At 39.6% G+C, this 21,651-nt stretch overlaps 1 protein-coding gene across 2 annotated transcripts in view; it reads right to left on the reverse strand.

Moving 5' to 3' along the window:
* The window catches only part of ROS1 (ROS proto-oncogene 1, receptor tyrosine kinase), a 104,083-nt gene that overhangs the window by 80,032 nt on the left and 2,400 nt on the right, over nt 1–21,651 (reverse strand). For both annotated transcript variants that reach the window (XM_034990382.1, XM_034990380.1), the window contains exons 2-8: nt 18,382–18,426; nt 17,457–17,516; nt 15,566–15,592; nt 10,703–10,763; nt 4,076–4,224; nt 3,267–3,405; nt 347–548 (exon numbers count right to left, since the gene is read on the reverse strand). In XM_034990382.1, coding sequence (XP_034846273.1) covers nt 347–548; nt 3,267–3,405; nt 4,076–4,224; nt 10,703–10,763; nt 15,566–15,592; nt 17,457–17,516; nt 18,382–18,426 — 683 coding nt within the window. The remainder of the gene's footprint in view (nt 1–346; nt 549–3,266; nt 3,406–4,075; nt 4,225–10,702; nt 10,764–15,565; nt 15,593–17,456; nt 17,517–18,381; nt 18,427–21,651) is intronic.

Here is a 21,651-nt window from a genome sequence, read left to right on the forward strand (position 1 = left end):
CCTAATGGTTAATAAAAAAATACCACTAACAGAATTTCACTTCCTTACTTTTTTCATGTTGGGTTAAATGAAAAAATGGTATTTATGGTGTTTATGATATCTTTATTGGTGCCTATTTATAAGGATCCTCTGAATATAACAGAAATACTTCAGAATGTTTTTGCTTAGGACACTGTAGTCTAACAGACACAAACTTGAGGAAAACTACGATAACATCAACCCAACAGCACAAAGTCAATGGGAGTTTTCCAAATACATTTAAACGACTTTGGGGCCATATGTCTTAAATAATGATTATGCCTACGGCCATGCTGGCTACATCTTCCTTGCCCCACTTAATTCTTACCTGTAGGTGGTATTTGGCAGAGTGGAGTAAAACTGGAAACTGGTTCTCTGTGTCCCTGAATCTAATTGTTGATTTTTGCTGATCAGTCTTAAGTTATAACCCAAAATAGGTCCTCCTGGGAATTGGGGTGGAGCCCAACTGACTTCCACGGTGTCGGGACTCGAGCTCTCAATATTTCTAATGGAAGGAGCAGTCTCAGGAACTAGAAGATGTAATGGTGACATGGTGAGCAGGAAGATGTACAAGCAACAAATGTAAATAGCACAGGGAAAAAAGTCTTGTTTTTTGAAGTGTAAATTAAATATTTTCATTAATATTCAAAATAAGTGATAGAGAGAAGGCGGTAAGATATCTAGGAGCTGCAACTCTTGATCCCTAAATGAGACCAGCTGGCTACTTTCCTAAGGGACTCTACCAAGTGCTATTTTCCTTGCATATAATTTATGAAGGTGCAGGTAGGCAAATAGGATAAATGTTCTAGAAAAAAGTTATCAGAAGTCTCCAGAGACCTGAGTGAGTTGAAACTGTGGGGTGGAATCCGGCTAGGAAGGAGAAGAGAATCTGTAACAAAACCGTAGTCAATGATTAACAGGAGTTGAAAGAAGTAAATCCTGGGCCTTTTCACTCACAGGAGCGCTTGCTATAGCCTGACCAGTTCCAGTTGAAGATGCAGACTCAGATAAGCCGGACTTAGAACAGTGTGCTTCCCTCTTGCTGACACCCAGACGTATGTTCCTTCCCATGGCGCCCAAGGTCCCTTAGAGTCCAAGTTCACTGTGCTTTAGCACTACCCTTTCCCTTGAGAAGGATTAAAGGAGCATGCATTCATTAATTAAGCATTCACTCATAGACTTGAGAAGCTACCTAAGTAGCAAAGAACAGAAAGAAAAACACATGATCTAACAGCCTGTCTGCCATTCCTGCCTCCACCTACTTTTCATACCTCCCACCCCCTAAACCCACCCTTTCATTTCCTCTTCCTGTAGAAAGACACACTCTGACGTCACTTTGTTCTCGTGTGGACTTCCCTCCCTCTGAATACTTTTGGCAAATGTTCTGCATCACTCCTGACTCGGGAGAGTTGGTAGAAATTAAGACAGTGCAGCCTTCACATTGGATGAGTTTTTAAAAGGCTGTTTATTGATCTCTCAGCCTTTCTCCAGTATGATTCCTCCTCAACTCTCAGACCAGTCTTTGGCAAACACAAACATCACTGTGTCGACTCTTCTGCTCCCTGCACTCAGTCACCTTGGTGAACGGAGGGGTACGAATCATCTTTCACTAATTAGAAGCAGGATGTCAAAAAACCTAATTCCTTAGGGTCAATGCTCAGACCCAGACATGATCTGCTCCACTTCGAGCAGGTTGGATGCCACCTACATGGTAAGCTGTGATTATTGTCCAAATCTCTCCCACAAAAATCCTCCCTGAAAGGCCAGTCAGGGTGGGCACGATATTCCTTGCCTATTAACCATTCTCCTTGGTTAAGAAATTATCTTCATAAGGGCCTCGATTAAAAGGTAATAATACCATCTAAATCATACATTTCCCAACACGAAAGGAGAAGAGGGCCATGAGGCATGGAATACAAAACAGGTAACTATAAGTTTTAATGTGGCTAGAAAAGTGAGAAGGAATTGAGGAATGAGGTGCTATCCATGGAAAGGATATCCAGAGTAGGTCTGGAATACATGGAGGGCATGAGGGTTTGCAAATCCAGGAGAAAAGCCCAGAACTGGAAGACAAAATTTGCCTTCTTCATTATTTTGATTTGACTAGCCATGGGCCGCCATGGGCCCTGGATCATATTATCTCTCCAGCATCAGAAAATGTCCCAGCACTGTTGGAATACATGAGGCATTGCTTTGAACAAAGAAGGATCCACGTATTCCACTCTGATCTGGAACATTTCAAATATTGCCCTAGCCAGTGTCTGACCCAAGCTTTGGAGGATGGTCAGGGAGTAATCAGCAGAGGTGGCCACACACAGCCTAAAATCTGATAAGCAGTAAGCGAGCATGAATCAGGGAAAGGGGAAAATGCCGTCACCAGCTTCCTCAGCTGTTCAACTGTCCACAGCCTAGTTCAAGGTGAGGCTCTGTGCACACTGCCAAATCTCCAGAACTGATGCGTCGGGACATCTAACACCTGGTCTGGAATACATCCCCGCAGGTCCAGTCAGCTAACCCTGAGGGTAAGGGAACCACATAACTCTCCTTCAGTGTCTGCCCCACGTATGCACTCCCCTAAAACGCTCTAGGTTAGACCCCTTTTCCCAGCATGGAAGTCACATCTTCAGAAGAAGAAATCAGAAAATGTTCCAAGGTAGGTGCAGTTTTTTTTAAATCATGTCTGATAAAATGTCCAAGTATTATCATAACCTCCAGGCGGACTGCTCTCCCTCTGTGCTTTCCAATCTGATTCCCTCATTCCCTCAATCCATCTTATGCGTAGCTGCCAAAACTATCTTTTTCAGAAGTATGTGAAACAATTACTTCTCTGCTTAAAAACTGTCCTTAACTGCTAACTGCTTATTGAGGCTTATTCTGCAACCTGACTGTCCTTCACCCCTACGCCCCATTTGCAAGCCCCTAACGGACAGACCCTGTTCAAAATGTCCCTCTTAACATTGTACACAGCACTTTCCCACTTACAACGTGCTTTCCTTATTTATTATGCTTACTGCTTAGAGTATGTCTCCTCCACCAAAAGCTGAGCTGCACAAGACCAGGGAGTTTGGTATTGATCATAGAGACATGCTGAGCACCTAGAATGCTACGGGGCATATGGTTAGGTACTCAGTTACTGAACGGATCAATTGATGAAGGAATAATTTATTTCATTATTTAAAATAGAACCAAACTAAACTAAAGCTTTGGAATAATCTCCTTATTTCATGAGCCACAGGGACAAACTATACCTCCATAAGGATGAGTCCTGTAACTGGGACTTGGCAGAGAATACAGCTGTAGCTGGGCTGTGAAGATCCAGACCACTCGAAAAATGTACTCAGTGAAGGGATGCAGGGGCTGTACCACATATGAGAGCTTGGACACGGCCTACGTCAGGGAGAGATTAATAATTAGCGTTTACAGAATCACCACCACACAGTGCGGCTCAAGATCGCAGATCAGTTTGTAAGAGGTGCAGGACTTCTTGGATATGGGGTGACCCGGGGCCTGCCAGCCCGGAAGAAATGGGCCTGGAGCTCGGAGCTGAGCCGTCCAGATGTCAGCCTCCATAATTCACACCCAAAGTCTCTCCTTCCTCAAATGGGCAAAATTATGGATTCAGTTATTTGGCATTTACCTCAAGGCTTTAATAATTTTTCTATGTTAATATACTTAGTGTCTTGGGGCTATTTTCCTCTGAACTTGCTCATGCTTTCTTAAAAGAGACAGCCCTAGATGACTTTCTTGCCCTCCATCCTAGTTGGAATCCTTGTAGGTGGGGTGGGCAGAAAATGACCAATGATATGAGTAGTTGGTTAGGTGACGCTGCGCTGAAGGAACAAGATGTATGTCTAATATGTTTTCCTCAAAAATAAAGGATTTAGCATCAACATGTTACAGAGTAGCAGAGATTAAAGTTCATCTAACCCAACCATTCATCTTAACACTTGAATCTTCTCTAGAATGTCTTTATACCTATAATAACACGTAGTAATTGGGCATTTTTAATAATTTGGAAAAAAAACCTGTGTGTACGTACGTAGGCAGCTTTTCATACCTCAGTATAAGTCCAGCTTCCAGGAAGTTGTGCATATTTCCACTGAATGATGTATTTTACTCCAGAAATGTTGGCAGATTTCCATCGTAAGGTCACACCATGGCTTCCAATGGAAGAAGCAAAGGGTGCGGTGGGGAAATCGGCATTTTCTGGGGAGAAAACAGGACTTCATTCACCATGCACCTCTGTCAAGTCAGGAGAAAGGGTGTCTGTTTCATCTCGGGCTCTCAGGAGTCTCTTGTTACAACTACATCTTGCCACAATAGCTTACCCGAATAATAAATGATGTACATATTCAATTGGTTTATTTTTATAAATCAGCTAGACAGCCTGGCATCTTGTTTTCCCCGTAGAATTCACTATCATCATTTTTTTTACAGGCAAGCAACACAGAGCATTGTACAGTTTTCTCTTATGATTACCACTTCCTTACAGGTGGGTGCCAGGGGCGTGTATGGTACATAACAGAACCATCTATTGTTCCAGAACAGGTATCCCAAGACATTTTTAAAATGTTACACTACAATCCTGTTGCTATTGCTCATCTTGTCAATAAATTATTTTTATATGTACAAGTAATTCTACTCCAAAGGATTCTATATTCAGTTGTTCCATATTGTAAAGTATTTTGTGACTTCTAAACATTAGTAACGTCGATGTGGGAAACAAAGGCAGGAGAAAAATTATTAAATTTCCTTAATGCTTACAGCCCATTGGCAAGTCCTTGAAAGAGGTAGAGTGACATTCCTCTAGGGACTCAACTGCCTCGATGCTGACACTTTGCTTAGGGCAAAAGGCAATCTTAGCCTGACCCCCAGGATCCTGTAGGTCTTCTTTAACAAAAACAAATTCCTTTAGAAACTTCCTTTATCTCTACTCCCCAAGATACATGTTGGCAATCATCCCCAAGCATATGACCCACTGATATACATCTGGAGGGTCTCTTAACTAAGGTTTTAGTGGACAGTAATAAATGACCTTTTTTCTAACAATAGTTAACCCCCTCAAGGTCCTGGAAACCTTGCTTCTAAAATTCTGGAGAGACTTATGCCATCCCTAACCCCCTCCCCACTTGAAAGCATATAAATCGCCACCCCTCAGCTCTTTCTGCCCACGGGTCCTGTCCCCGTGCTTTAATAAAACCACCTTTTTGCACCAAAGATGTCTCAAGAATTCTTTCTTGGCCATCGGCTTCAAACCTTAACGTTTTTCCTACATCAACATTGCAACTGGTAACACATATTTATTGTTGCTACTTCCAGGCCCCGTACAAAAGGCTAGAATTTGGAATGGTATGTTCCACTGGGATGAAGTTATTTTACTTTACTTTTTCTATCTTCCAAAATTGTGAGTGATATCATGCTTCAGCTTGCTTTTTCTCCCCCCAGTTTTTAACTGTGGTAAAATACACATGACATAAAAGTTACTATCTTAACCATTTTTAAGTGTGTTCGGTGGTACTGAGACATTTTTATTGTTGTGCAACCATAACCACCATTCATCTCCAGAACTCTTCTCATCTTGCAAAACTGAAACTCTACCCAGTAATCATTAACTCCCCATTCTGCCTCCCCCCAGCCCCTGGCAAACACCATTCTACTTTCTGCCTCTATGACTTTGACTACTCTAATACATCATGTAAGTGGCATCACACAATATTTGTCTTTTTGTGACAGGCTGATTTCACTTAACATAATGTCCTCAAGGTTCATCCATGTTGTAGCGTGTGTCAATTTTCTTTCTTTTTAAGGCTGAATAACATTCCATTGTATGTATATATCAAATTTTGCTTATCCATTCATCTGTCAATGGACACTTGGATTGCTTTCATGTGTTAGCTATTGTGAATTCAACAAGAAGTGTATAACATCAGTGTATAAATATCACTTCAAGAACCCGCTTTATTTTGAGTATATACACACAAGTGGAATTGCTAGATTCTATGGTAATTCTGTCTTTGATTTTTGAGGAACCATCATGCTGTTTACCACAGAGGCTTTATCATTTTATATTCCCACCAATGGTGCACAAGCATTCCATCTGCTTCACAACCTCATCAAAACTTTTATTTTACTGGGTTTTTTAAAGGTAGCAATTCTAATGAGTGTGAGGTGGTATTTAGTTGTAGTTTGGATTTGCATTTCCCTAATCAGTTAGTGATGTTGAATATCATTTCATGTGCTTATTGACCATTCGTATATATTCTTTGGAGAAATATCTATTCAGGTCCTTTGCCTATTTTTCGAATTGGATTGTTTGGTTTGGTTGTTCAATTTTAGGAGTGTCTGTATATTCTGGGTATTAATCCCTTATCAGATATATGATTTGCAAATATTTTCTTCCATTCTATTGTTGCCTTTTTGCTCTGTTGATAGTGTCTGATGATGTGTATATTTTTTAAATTTTCATGAAGTCCAATTTGTCTATTTTTTTCCTTCATTGCCTGTGCCTTTGGTATCATATCCAAGAAGTCATTGACAAATCCAAAGTTGCTTTTACTCTATTTTTTCTTCCAGGAGGCTTATAGTTTTAGGTCTTACATTTAGGCCATGAATCCATTTTGAGTTAATTTTTTCATGATATTATGTAAGGGTCCAATTTTATTCTTTTGCATGTGGATATCCAGTTTTTCCAGCACCCATTGTCTTTTCCCCATTGAATAGTCTTGGCACCCTTGTCAAAAATCATTTGACCATCTATACAGGATTTATTTCTGGAGTCTTTATTCTAGTCCATTTGTCTATATGTCTGTCTTTATTACTGCAATAAGTTTAAAATCAGGAAGTGTGGGTCATCCAGCTTTGTTCTTCTTTTTAAGATTTGGGGTCTCTTGAGATTCTATATGAATTTTCAAATGGATCTATTTCTACAAAAGATACTGGAATTTTGATAGGGATTACATTAATCTGTAGGTTGCTTTGGGTTAGCATTGACATCTTAACTGTATTGTCTTTCAATCCATGAATATGGGATTCTATTTAAGTCTTTTTTTAATTTGTTTCAGAAATGTTTTATAGTTTTTATTTTACAAGTTTTTTACCTGATTGGCTAAGTTAGTTCCTAAGTATTTTATGCTTATTGATGCTCTCGTAAATGGAATTGCTTTCGCAATTTCCTTTACAGATTGTTCATTATTAGCAAACAGAAATGCAACTGATTTTCATGTGTTTACTTTGTATACTGCTACTTTGCTGAATTTATTGGTTCTAACGGTTTTTTGTGCTATCTTTAGCATTTTTTACATGTAAGATCATATTATCTGTGAACAAGGATAATCTTCCTTCCTCCTTTCCAATTTGGATGGCTTATTTCTTTTTCCTGCCTGTACTATGCTAAATAGAAGTGACAAAAGCAGGCATCCCTGCCTTGTTCCTGAGCTTAGAGGATAAGCTTTCTTTTCTAAAATAACAATGACTACTCTGGTTGAGAAAACATAATAAGTTCTTGTAAGAAGCTTAAAATGGCTAAATACAAACTTCCATGACCTCTCTCCTTCTGGTTAAAAGTTGACACCATTCTGATCGCTATAGATACTGAATCTGGACTAATTGAAGTCCATACTACCAGAATACTCTGTGACCCAGAAAAAAGAAAGCCATTGTCATCTGAGGTTCTAGCCCAGAGAGCCTTAGCACAACACTTCTCTGCTGATTCTTCTAATTATGGTTCATTTTTAGTTGTTATAACTATACGAGCAAAGCACAGTTCCATTTTTTTCCCCTGTTTTATGGTGTGAGACACCTAATAGCGGAGATTGCAATAGTCTGTGGGAAACCTTTGTCAAAAAATTAAGGACACCTGGTTTAAAATGGAGTCAGGAAGCCCTGAAGGGGGCGCTCTCTCACCCACTCACCACTGGTTGCAGCCTGTAGAACAAAGAAGGAAGTTAAGAATTATTTTGCCAAGGAGGACATTTTTCACACGGGAATTTCATCTTTTTTTCTTTTTTTTTTAAGAAAAAGAAGGAAGATCCCTCCGTGCTCCAGCAACAATGCACTAACCATCACTTGCAGCCAATAAGAAACCATCACAACCTAGAGCTCTCTTTCTTGTCCAGTGAACTTTTGTTCAAAACAACCCTCCCCAATTTCCTCCTTTCTTCTATAAAAGCTGACCTTCCCTTTGTTCTCCAGACTTGCCTATGGTTTGCTTGTCCCGAATTACAATTCCTTTGCTATTCCCAAATAAACTCCTTTTGCTAGTAAGATAACTGGCTATTTTATTTTTAAGGCTGACACTTTAAAGAGGGGTCCAGTGTGGAGCTGTCAGCAGAGTAAGGAAGAAGATCCAAAAGAATCAGAAAGAACATAAGTTGAGAACTTGGCAAAAAGAACCAGAGTTATATGAGTAAGTGCAAGTAAATGTAAACTTCACAGCTAACTGGAGATATGTGTTTCAAAGCCATGGCAATGTGTATGGAAAATCAGAGGTCAAATAGGTTTGTTCTAAAATATCAGGATAAGAATTAACTAAATGAGAAGGAGAAGCTGAACTGATCTGTATACTACTTTCAACACACTGCTGAATGGACAAGAAAAGACTCTGGTCAGATCAGAGGGTTAAAATCAAGTTACTCCCTTTCTAGTTCATCTTTAAGTTGATCCCTTTCTATGTGGCCCCAAGCAAATATATATATGCTTTGTGCCTCATTTTTCTCATCTGTAAAATGGGGATAATAATAGTATTTATCCCTTTGAGCTCAAAAAGAGCTAATACCTATAAATTACTTTTATCAGTGCCTGACTCATAAAAAATAAATAAATAAATAATAGGTTTTTTTACTTTAATATATTCTTAACTATTACCATTTCCACTGTGGAAAAGAGACATGGATGGTATCTAAAATAGAATAATGTAGCAGACTCACAGATAAATGGACCAGGTACCAGATGTGTTAGAGACAAACACGATCTTAGATGTATGGGCAAAAGGATTCATTCTAACAAACTAAAGATATGGTCTATAAGCATATTATTTATATGCCTTTATTTAGCCTTGGTATATCTCATTTGTTAATGGTCTATAGACATTGATCCATAGTCAATGAGAAATTTTAAGTAAAGCATTGATTACACTTGTATTCTAACAGAATATATAATTAAGATGGTAGTGTAACTTTGGAATATAAGAAAAGAATGTAAATCAATGTTTCCTAAACTTTCTCAGTTCTGGCATCTTTAGTTTCTCAGTAATTTTTTCATAACTCCTTGGACCAAAAGAATTACCTAACAGCTCCGTTAATTAAGTATTATAACTTAAGTATGCGTGTCCTTTCAACTTAGTAGATGTTTGAAAGAAATAACACACATAAACTGAAAGACAATATATGTATTTAATCCTTAAATAAAAATAATTGCACACTAATGGGATCTGTGTGCCTATTGGGGACAGCACAATTTCTCAATATTATAATCAGATTGGGCACCACCAACCCCATTTCCCGTTCCACACTGAGTTTTTTATGGTACTTTCTTTTTATCACAGCATTCACCAAAAAACTCAGCATTGCAAAGATATACTATAGAAAGGAATGTAGTGCATTTCATTGTTTATACCATGAACTACCTCCAACTAGTACTTCCAATGATATCCAGAAGTTGTCAACTATCTTGTGTTTCCCTTGAATGTTCAAAATGCCCCATCCCTTCCTATGAGGTAGATGTAATGCACTGGGGTACCTCGGTGCACAGTTTGGAAACCATAGAATATAAATTCTATCCATAGCTAACTCCCCCTACACAGTAGGAAAAGAATGTAATATCACTGTCTCTCCACAGAAATGTCAAGGGGTTCTGTCTAAAAGACAGAAGCAAATCAGGACAGCAAGACAAGATCCCCCCATTTTCCATCAGCCACTGAGAGCAAGGTGCAAGCCATCGAAACAAAGACTACAGCTTATGGAAGAATCGATCATTTCCCAGTCTGGAAGGAACTATCTATCTCTTAGTGGGAGGAAGACCCTGGAAATTCTGGAAAAGAAAGCTACTAACATTGAGGCTGTGACTTATCAAAGAGTTGGTCCTTCAGAAACCATTGGAGAATTAACACACTAGGACAAAGCCATTTAGACAACACCCAACCTGCTCTGAAATCAGACAGAGGGAGCTGAAGACATACAGCTTAGTACCCTACTTACTCAAAATCTAAAAGCAAGAAGCATCGCTTCTATACTTGCAGTAAATTTCCTAAGCCTCGTAGGGAGCCACGCATATCATAGGTACTCCACTGACTAGCTAGTAGCTGAATAATTAAAAGCACATTAAATAAAATATTCCTGTGCTTTCAGTTCATTAAAATAGTGGCATTTCCTGACATCAAGTCTGCTTAAGATCCATAGTCATCTCTTTCATTAAGACAGAAGTGATTTCACTTACTGAACTGAGGGCAAAAATCTCAAATTCTAAACCTTAGTCAGGTGCTGTGGTCCCCCTATTTTGCTCTGAAAGAAGAGTCTTGCTGAGTTTCTATCACAATGGCTTCCACATTTGAAATTATATTTATATATTTTTACACTGCTGAGATATAGAAGTCTAAATATTTTAAGAGATGACTCATTCTCCTTACATGAGCACAGGCCCCTAGAGTGGTGTCGAGGATTTTTAATAACTGTTGCATATGTCTGCTTACCTAGCGCTTCCTCCTCGAATGCACCTTCAGCACTCCTGCAGCCGACCTCACATGATGCTCGCTGTGGAGACAGGTAGCATCCCAGTCAGGGCAGCCTTGCTCCTGCGTTTGCTGATACATTTCAACGACCTGTGACATTCTAGTGCCTGGTATATAAGTATACCCATATATCAATTATTTCAGCTGCAATACTTTAAGTTTCCATTTGCTAGTGGGATTAGAACAGCACCTTTCAAACTTTTTGACCATGTCCCAAATTCCAAAACACATTTAACAAAACAACATCTCGAAACAGTACTTTTTTTCCTTTTTTAACAGTTTTATTGAGGTATATTTCGTATACCATAAAATTCACCCATTTAAAGGTGGCTCAGTCATTAAACTTCTGCCTTTGGCTCAGGTCATGATTCCAGGGTCCTGGGATCGAGCCCCACATTGGGTTCCCTGCTCGGCAGGAGGCCTGCTTCTCCCTCTCCCACTCCCCCTGCTTGTGTTCCTGCTCTCTCTCTCTCAAATAAATAAATAAATAATCTTTAAAAAAAAAAAAGGTTTAAAGTACACGATTCAGTGGTTTTTAATATATTCATGGAATTGTGCAATCATCACTACAACCTAATTTTAGAACAAGTTCATCCCATTAAGAAATCTCACACCTGTAATGCAATCATAGCCGTTCTATTCTAGTCTATTCTTTCATTTTGTTTGTTGTGACTCCTTATTCACTAAGTTGATTTCATAATTGTCTAACGAGTGACATCCCACAGTGTGAGGAAGCATTGAGCTCAACAATGCAATTATATATTTGCCATCTTGGTCAAAGGTTTAGTGAGTTAATAACCTAAAACTCTAGCCTAAGATGATGCCTATTTATTTTATATATCCATGTTTTCCTTCAGAAATTAAAAACTGACTAAATTTTATAGTAACTTGAACATTTTAATGAATATCCTAATACTAACGTTACATTTTAAGGTCTACAAAAACCTAGGAATCATTAGCATTTTACTTCATTAACTTAAAACAGTAAACATTTTCATGACCTAGACATAAATCTCCTGCAACTCTTAACAGATGCATTAGCATTCGTTACAAAGAGAGAAGGAAGGAAGAAGAGAAAGAAAGAAAGAAAGAAAGAGGGAAGGAAGGGAGGGAGAGAGGGAGGAAGGGAGGAAGGAAGGAAGGAAGGAAGGAAGGAAGGAAGGAAGGAAGGAAGGAAGGAAGGAAAGCAGAGGAGAGGAAAGGAAAAAGAAAAAGAAAAAGAAAGGGAAAGGGAAAAGGAAAGAAAAGAAAAAAGAAAAGATAAAACTTTTGGAGAAAAGGCACAAATTTTAAGACTATAACACAATCATGATCCATCTTCCTGCTTTCATTCAATTTGCAATTATAATACCTAGGACAACGTGCTATTGTTTCTCCTGGTGATAGTGGAAACCATGACACAATACATTTGCCCTAAAGATCCCAGGTTATTTGCAAATACTAGCTGCACAATGTTTGACCTATTCACTCAAGGGAAGTGCAGACTGATAAGCTCGGGTTTGCTTAGTTAAAGATTAATTTAAATACCTCAGTCTGGGCTCAGGATTATTTAATTTAAGGGTTTAGGATACTTTTCACATTCTTTTTGGTTTCAGTAAAATACATTCAACACGTTTATTAACTGCAGAGAATAAATATACCAAGTGGCAACAAAATTATCATGTAACATGGAATTTTTTTCCAAGAGGTAAAACCAAGGAAAGAGAAAGGAAATAGAATAGTGTTTATTTGGAAATATGGCTAGTCCTGATTACCCAGTAAATTGTGGGTTTATTTTTCCTGCATCTTTTCAGAGGAAAATATATAATAAAATTCTGATCGATCTAGGAGTTTAAATATTTTGTTACTTTGTGAAGCTTGTATTTTTTTCAGCTTTATTGAGATACAATTGACATATAAATTGTGTAAGCTTAAGATATATAACATGTTGATTTGATACATTTATATATTGCAAAATGATTACCACTATAGCATCAGCTAACAACTCCATCCCATCACATAATTTCCATTTCTTTTTTGTGGTGAGGACATTTAAGATCTATTTTCTTTAGCAACATTCAGGTATAGAATGCAGTATCATTAGCTATAATCACCATGCTGTACATTAGATCACCAGAACTTGTTAATATTAAAACTGGAAGCTTGTATTCTAAGGAGTTTAAATGTTATATCAAGTGGAGGCAACACTATAAATTAGATTCTCTCCCTCTCTCTCTCATCCAACATTGGGCTTACAATGACATTATCCAGTGCTCAAATTGCCTAGAGAGAATCTAAAGGTGGTCAGATTTAAGGAAATCACAGAATCTGAGCCCAGAGCCCCTGGATGAGACATTTATAGTAGTGTATCCCAGGCCACTGAGCTACCATTCCCACTGCAGAAGCCAAGTTCATGCTTCCCAGGGGCTAGCTACATCTGTCTGCTGTCTCTGTTCTAGTCCACACTCCCATTTCTCCCACAATAGTAAAACCACCTTTCTCATCATCCCTCTGGCTCCACCCCTGTGTTTATCAGACAGGCACGCGCTGGCAATGCCTTTCCTTACTCCTGTAACACAAGGAGGACATACCCACCCCCCTCCTGGGACGCCCCGAGTACAGCCGCTCTGTAGGAATTGTGGCTTCCTTTCCTTAAAAACCATTCATTCATTCACTCAAAAAATGCTTATTGAGTACATATTTTGTGTGTGTGCCAAGCACTGGTGTAAGCTCTAAGGATCTGGCAGTGAGCAGACTGGTAAGTTCCCCACTGTCATGGAATTTACATTCCCTAAGAAGAGGACAGACAACAACCAAGTAAAAACATTTTTAAATAAAATACATTCAGATAATGAGAAGTGCTATGAAGAAAATAAAACAAGTTAAAGGCACAAGGCATGACTAGGCAGGAAGGAGGCTTCATCTCATCAGGGTGCTCAGGAAGAACCATGCAGAGAGAAGCCTGGAGCAGGACCTGAGTGACTGCAAGAATCTGGGCTCACAAAGGTCTTAAGGACAAAAGCTAGCAGGCAGGAATGTTCCCCCTACACTCCAAAGAGGGAAAGGCCAATGTGGCGGGCACATAGAACATGGGAGACGGGGTGCAAGGTGATGCAGGGGAGCCAGCAAATGGTAGTTCCAAGAGCTTTTTCAAATGGCAACACAAAGCCATAGAAAGGTTTTTAGGAACAATATGATCTAATTTGTGTTTTTAATTATCAGGGATAAGCCATCTCACTGGCTAACATCATTTTCCAAGTTGTAGTTTGCTAAGCTAACTCTTTCAACACTATTTCCTCCAAGGAACATGTGCAGAAATCCCAGCTTCATAGGTTGAAGCATTAATGGTTGAAGAGTTTGATTTCCTGCAGGTGTATGTAGATGATTCAAACATCTGTGTATCCATATATCTATCTCGATTTCTATATAGCATGTATGGCTGTTCAGTTCTACTTTATTTAAAGTGTAAAATAACCAAGTATACAAAGAAAAGACAGAGTAATTATGTAAGTTATAACACCGAAAGAAAAGCTGGACGTCATATAGACGCAGACAGTGGGTCAGCTCACTGACCGCCAGGGAGCTACCACATTAGAAATCCAATCTCGGGCTGTTTCCATGCTTGAGAGGCTTGAACCATCCCTGACTTTCTTAACACAATCTTCCCAGGAATGGTTTTGGCTGGGGGGGGGGGGGGGGGGGAGGGTGGTAATGTTACTTTAATCACATAAAAAGATTCTAAGGCGGTTTTTGTTTTTTTTTTTTAAATCTCAATCAGGAAAGACCTATAATTGTTTTTTTACATATGGAGTGAATCCACCCCCTGCCCCGTTTCACCTCTTCTTAGCCAGCCCTGACCTCTCCATCTACTCCCAGGGGAAAATCACTCAGGTGCAGAGTAAGCACAGACTATTGAGAAAATGTTCCAATGTAACTTTTTTTGTTGTTTATTTTTATTCTCTAGTAAAAAGAAATTTTTCTGTTTTACTGATGGATGGTAAGTTATACTCCTTTCCCAGGCAGAATAAAATAGTTCTGTTCTTTGGTTTGAAGGTCATTTAAATAGAATACAACCTAGGTTTTAAACTGAGAAATAATGTATTTTCTTCATAAACCTCTATGGTTGACCTAAAACTAATTCTGAGGGCCATAGAATCCAGAACCTTAAATAAGATCAAGTAGGAAAAAAATCAAAATCCCTAAGGTCTTTCTGAAAAAGAGGAAAAGCTCCAGTGCAGGGGAGGGGCCAGCATAGGGAGGAGGAGCTGAAAAAAGAGACCTGAGCCGCCAAAGTCAGCATGAAGACACTTACTATCATAGCAGGGAAAAAAAAATAAAAAATAAAATATCTTAAAAGCTGTGCTTTAAAAATGTAGTCAAAGGAGTTTGTTGAATAAGGAAGAAAACTGCAACTACAGTGTTCTTTTTTAATATACATATTTAATGATAGATTACCATGATTTATGGGGAAGAAGATGGAATCAGCAGAGGTAAGCGTATTCCTAGATGGGTCCCCTCCCCTCTCCCCCCACCACCCTCTCCCCACCAGGCTCCCAGAATTAGAACCTGTCCAAGCAGATTAGAGTAGTATATATGTATCTATATGAATACGTGTGTATACACATACACATACATATGCACACAGGTATTTAAAACAGCAAATATTTGTGTCAAAAATGGAATCTTACAGTCATTTTTATACCCAGATTAATAGCACTCCCATGAGGAAGATTTTTGTGCACTGAGAATTAGTCAGGTTTCTTCATTCTTATTTTAATACCTTTTTAAACATAAGAGATAAAGACATGGGGATTGATGACATCTTTTTTGTGATGGCCAACTCACCTCATAAACAGTGCCATAGGTGTTGTTCTGCATAAGAACAAAGAAAAGTGAAATTACTTGAAATTCTTAAGGTTGTAAATAATTTTAATGACACTTGGCTTTATATTTCTTTCAAATTAAATTCTTGCCCCACCATTGACAAATAACCAATAAAAACAATCAAAATCAAGGAGCCCAGAGCTGGGCCTTCTGTCCAGGCAGGCCACTGTATGAATAGCTTTAAAAAGTATGTTTGCAGGGAGCCTGCATGGCTCTGCTGGTTAAGCGACGGGCTCTTGATTTTGGCTCAGGTCGTGATCACAGGGTCGTGAGATGGAGCCCGTGTTGGGCTCTGCACGGAGCTGGAGGCTGCTTAAATATTCCGTCTCTCCTTCTCCCTCTGTCCCTCCCCGCTCATGTGCTCTTTCACTCTCTCAAAAAAAAAAATACTACGTTTGCATCACTGGAGAAATGGTGCAGTTTGATGTCTACTGGAAACTCCCAGTCAACTAAGAGGTAATCTGTGGTGGACTGGGTGAGAGAATGAAGAGGTGTTGGCAGACGCCCAGTGGAGACAGAACCTGACCTGAAAACGACCAAGAACTCTGGCCAGAGAAGGTTCCCCTGCCCGGACTAGCGGCTCTGATGCCCACTGTACGGCCTGGACTGTCACCTGCACCTGTCACGGTTTGGTACCTCCCACTCATTCACTTGGCAAGTGCTGTCTGAGCACTTGCTCTGTGCCTCTCACGGTCTTGGGTGAAACAGACAGTGTGAGCAAGGAGAGAGACCCGCTCTGAGGGGCTTACAGGCGGCAGCAAACGCCAGCAAACACAGACTAGACAAAGGATGACTTCCACTGGACTTCATAAAAAGTGACACCAAAGAGGCGTAAAAGAATTTTTAGAATGTGTGATAGTTCCCAAATCCAGATAGTGCCAGCTCCACTTCCGGTAACTCCCATTCTATGGGGCACATAGTCACGAACGTGAGAGTAAGCCTAAACCTCTCCTAGAGACCTGAGCACAGACCATTCCAGAAAGCTATGAGCACCATTGGGAAGGAGAAGTTAACGTCCTTATTTAAATCTCAATGATACAGTTTCACTCATTAATAGAAAACAATATTAGGATTACCCCAAAATACCATGATTCAACCTCAGACCTGAACAACCTGAACAAAGGGACCCGCTTTTAAATGACGAAATTCTTATTCACTAGACCAGAATAATTACGGTGTGTCAGGCATTATCCTTAAGAGAGAGATTCTATTATTATCCTAATTTATTGAGGAGGAAAGTAAAGTGCCAAGAGGTTAAGTACCTTAACCAGTTACACACTAAGTGGCAAAGCTGGGGTTAATTAAAAGTGAAAAATAAAGTAGCTCGGGATGTATTTTCTACATAGAGTGGAGTAAACGTAGGGGTTTGTAATCTCTGGATTGGATTGCTGCCATGTTCCCTGCAGAGAAACTTCGAATGTGATCTAGGACCCTGCTAGCCAATGTGTCATCTGGGGACAACAAGCATCACACCATCTGGGAGCTTGTCCCACCCCAGGTCTTCAGAATCAGAATCTGCATTTTAACAAGATCCTTAGATAACTGTACTTTAACATTTGAGAAGCACAGGACTAGGAAATTTGATAAGGGCCTGACATTCTACTAAAAGGCCATTAGAGTTTGGAGCAACTGGGCATCCCTGGGTTCCACAGTTTGCGTTAACGTCCCTGGGTCTCCAATTGCATTGATAGCGTTTATTTCAATTTTTCCCCACTATTATGTATCACTCAGGCCCTCACACTTTTCCTTTAACTCCTTGAAAACCAATGGAAATTCAAATGGGAATCCCCTTAGATAACTTTTCTTTTGAAGGAAATATTAGTATCAAAACAGAAACATAATTAATACTTACACACTTTAAAGCACAGTTTTCCTGATCTACAGAGTTCCAAAAATGACATCCTTGGATGCACTGCAAGAGATATATTAAGAGACAATGGTGACTAGAGAAGGGTGATTTTCTTCTTGCCACCTGACTAGTGCAACATAGTAACAAAATGTATCTACCCAGGAATCTGTGGCCTCAGAAGGATCAGGACCTTTGGAATCCTAAGCAGAACTCTCCTGTCTCCAGGCAAAGCGGGCTTGGTGTGACTCACTGCAGGACAGCGGGGTTGCTGAGGGGAGGTGGCGTGGGCAGGCCTAGAACCCGGAGATCACCCAACCTTCAGGGAGCACCCTGTCCCCTGGGTGGCTGGCAGCAGGTAAAGTCCTGGACACCGTGGCATCGAGCATATCGTGGGTCCTGGCCATGTCCTTACACAACAAGCGAAACTCAAAACTGGGGACTCAACTGGAAAGCAGCATATCAAAACCTAAATAGGTCCACAGTTTTGGAAGTGTGTTCATGTTTATATTTTGAGTCACTAAACACGATGAATAAATGGATACAGGTGCAGAAAAATAATAAAACTATAAATGTAATTGTTGGAAAAAACATTGGAAACCATCTCATCCAACCCTCTCAGATAACATGTAATAAAACTAAGTCTCAGGAATATTAAGTAATTTTCCCCAAGCCACACAGCCAAGTAGAATCAAAATCACGGAGTTGGATTAGTCCTGTGTTCTTTCTTCTTCAACACACTGTGCCTGAGTTCATTTTTTAATATTCCGTAATTCAGACTTCTCACTATTTTCAATGAACTTCCTCCATCAAGGACAAATAAATGAGACTTTACTTAAGAATTATTCTTATTGGAATAAAACCTGACCATTGTCCCATTTTTATAAACGCAAACATTATAAACTTCCTGACGATGGAAGTGATTACTCACAGGTTCACTCAGATTATATGGTGTGCCAATGTCAAGCTGCCGGCCCTGAAATGAAGAATGAGATCATAAACAACAGCTATCAATATTACATTCAGTACGACTACCACACTTCTTTTAAAAAAAGCTTCCTGGAATACTGTTGCCTCCTCTGTGTTTTCTAATTATAAAGTATGATGTTTTAAAGTCATTAAATCAGTTATGAAATCTGGTAAAATGCCAATGCAAATTATAAGATGGAATGCCTAAGAATTCTGCAGAAATGATCAAGGAGGGGGGACTGTAAGGAGTGGTTAAGGACAATGGACAGATAAAGTCTCACATGGTATGAAATAAGCCTGTGACTTTTTTTTTTTTAAGATTTTTTTTTTATTATTTTTATTCGTGAGAGACAGAGCGAGAAAGAAAGGCAGAGGGAGAAGCAGGCTCCCAAGGAGCAGGGAGCCCGATGTGGGACTCGATCCCAGGACCCTGAGATCATGACCTGAGCTGAAGGCAGACGCTTAACCATCTGAGCCACCCAGGCGCCCAGCCTGTGACTTTAGTCAATTCATCAAGTCAAAGGGCTTGGGGGTTAAAGATGAATTATGGTCAGTTTTGTTTTTTTTTTTAAGCAGTGTTACTAAGAATAGTGAAAAAAATACAAATTCAGAATTTTACATATAATAAAACACCAGATTTTCATCATATTTTCACAAATTTTAAGAACTTTTTTGTGCTGGGAGAAAATAAAAGAAATAGTAACTAAGGGGGGAAAATCTATAAATCGTTCACCCTCTCCCTGGTTGTTATGTGACTAGAGTCCTTGATAAACTGAAAGGCTTACAAAGGATGACAATATTGGGCCTATGATGATCAGACATGTGCCTGAATTGTGTTATATGGATATGATCCAATCATCAGCCTGCCTCACTGACTGACTTAGAATTATGAGCAAAGGATAACTGAGTACTCCTAGTACCTCTAGTTGGTACTGCTCAGAACCTCCCCTGAAGAGTTGCTGGATTTGAACCACTGAATTGAAGAGATGATTAATCCAGCAAGGAGCATGCCATCTGACCTTGGCTGACCCAGTGCTATAAGCAAGGTGTGTCCCAGGAGATAATAGAAAATCTAAAGGAGGCATTTGGTTTTGCATTTTTTAGATTGATTTATTTATTTGAGAGAGAGCACGCATGAGCATGCAAGCAGGGGAAGGGGCAGAGGGGAAGAATCTTGAAGCTACTCCGGGCCCAGCGGGAAGCCCGGCACAGGGCGTGGGGCTGGATTCCATGACCCATGAGATCATGACACAACCTGAGCCGAAACCAAGAGCCAGACTCTTAACCCACTGAGCCACCCAGGCACACCCCACTCCAGGTGGTTGAAGCATCTCAAGGGCTTCTGAATAGCCTGCACTTTTCAGAGGGAAGAGAAGATCTGTTTATCACTAAGTTCACTGAGTTCTCTCCCCTTCAAGGTAAGCACCATTCCTTTTGCCCTTCACTCTATCCTTAGTACCTAGAACAGTCTGGAGGGATAAGAGGTCTTCAATAAATACATACAGAAGGAATAAACCGATGAACTCAAGATGTCCCATTACATAGGAATGCTCCAGAAGTCCTGTTTCTTGAAAGCCTCATCCAATGGCCTGGCATTGTGGGGGTTCACTTAAGTAATCAGACACAGACACCAAAGAACCAATGTTGCATAAAGTGCATAAAGTTCTGTGAGGATTAACTGACTGAGCCACCCAGGTGCCCCTAAACTTATTTAAAATACTTTTTTATATATAAGGATTGGTAAAATTCTGTTCATCAAATCTAATACTTTTTCCATTTTTTTTGGCTTTGTTTTTCTTGTATTCTGTTTATTGCCAAATAGTTTAAGCTTCTAAGTAGTTAAATTATGAATAATTTCTTGTAGGGATTCTGTATTTTTGAAGCAGGCTTCTTAACGCATTGCCACTCCAAGACTGTAGAAATATTCATCCTTAATTTATTGTAATATATCTATAGGGTGAAGTCTTGTTTTGTTTCTGTTGTTTGTATTTAAATCACAGTATTTTTTAATAACTCCTGGAATCTATGTGAATCTGGTAGTATTGTAAGGAGTTGGGTTTTAATAAATTTGCCTAAACTTTTTTTAAAGACTTTATTTTTGGGGGCACCTGGGTGGCTCAGTCGGTTAAGCATTCGATTCTTAGTTTTGGTTCAGGTCATGATCTCAGGGTCCTGAGATTGAGCTCAGCACTGGGCTCTGCACTCAGCAGGGAGTCTGCTTCTCTCTCTCTCTCTCCCTCTGCCCCTCCCCCGTGCTCTCTCTCTCTCTCAAATAAATAAATAAAATCTTAAAAAAAAAAAGACTTCATTTTCTTAGAGCAGTTTTAGATTTACAGTGTAATTGAGATTAAGATACAGAGATTTCCCAAATACCTCCGGCCCCCACACATGCCTCCCTCATTATCCACATCACTCAGCAGAATAGTAGTTTTTACTAAGGATAAATCTACACAATAATAATCCCCAAAAGTCCATAGTTTACCTTAAGGCTCACTCTCGGAGTTGTATATTCTGTGGGTTTGGACAAAGGTATAGTGACATGTATCCATCACGATATCATATAGAGTATTTTTGCTGTTTCTAATAATCCTCTGTGATCTCCCTATTTATCTCCCCACCACATACAAACCCACTCCTGGCAACCACTGATCTTTTCATTGTCTCCATAGTTTTGCCTTTCCTAAAATGTCATATGGTTGGAATCATCCAGTATGTAGTCTTTTCGGATTGGTTTCTTTTACTTAGTGTATGCTTTTGAAGTTCACTCCATGTCTTTTCATGGCTTGAAAGTGCATTTCTTTTCAGCTCTGAATAATATTTCCTTGTCTGGATGTGCCACAGTTTACTTATCCATTCACCTACAGAAGGAAGGTATTATTTTGTATTCTAAATGAACAGCCCCACTTTGGTCTGAACTGCCATCTTTATCATACTCCACACTCCCTTGTGTGCATGGCTTAACTCCCAGACTGTATTCCATTTTACTGATCTGCGCACTCCTACACCAATACAAACTGTGCTCATTCCTGGATATTTTATGGCATTTTGGGGTTTTTGTTTTGTTTTGTTTTGTTTTTTGTTTTAAAGATTTTATTTATTTATTCATGAGAGACAGAGAGAGAAAGAGAGAGAGGCAGAGGGAGAAGCAGGCTCCCAAGGAGCAGGGAGCCCGATGCGGGACTTGATCCCAGGACCCTGAGATCATGACCTGAGCCGAAGGCAGACGCTTAAC

The sequence above is a fragment of the Mirounga leonina genome, unplaced genomic scaffold (genome assembly GCF_011800145.1).
Source record: "Mirounga leonina isolate KUSES-001 unplaced genomic scaffold, KU_Mleo_1.0 Mir_53, whole genome shotgun sequence".
Classification (NCBI taxonomy): domain Eukaryota; kingdom Metazoa; phylum Chordata; class Mammalia; order Carnivora; family Phocidae; genus Mirounga; species Mirounga leonina.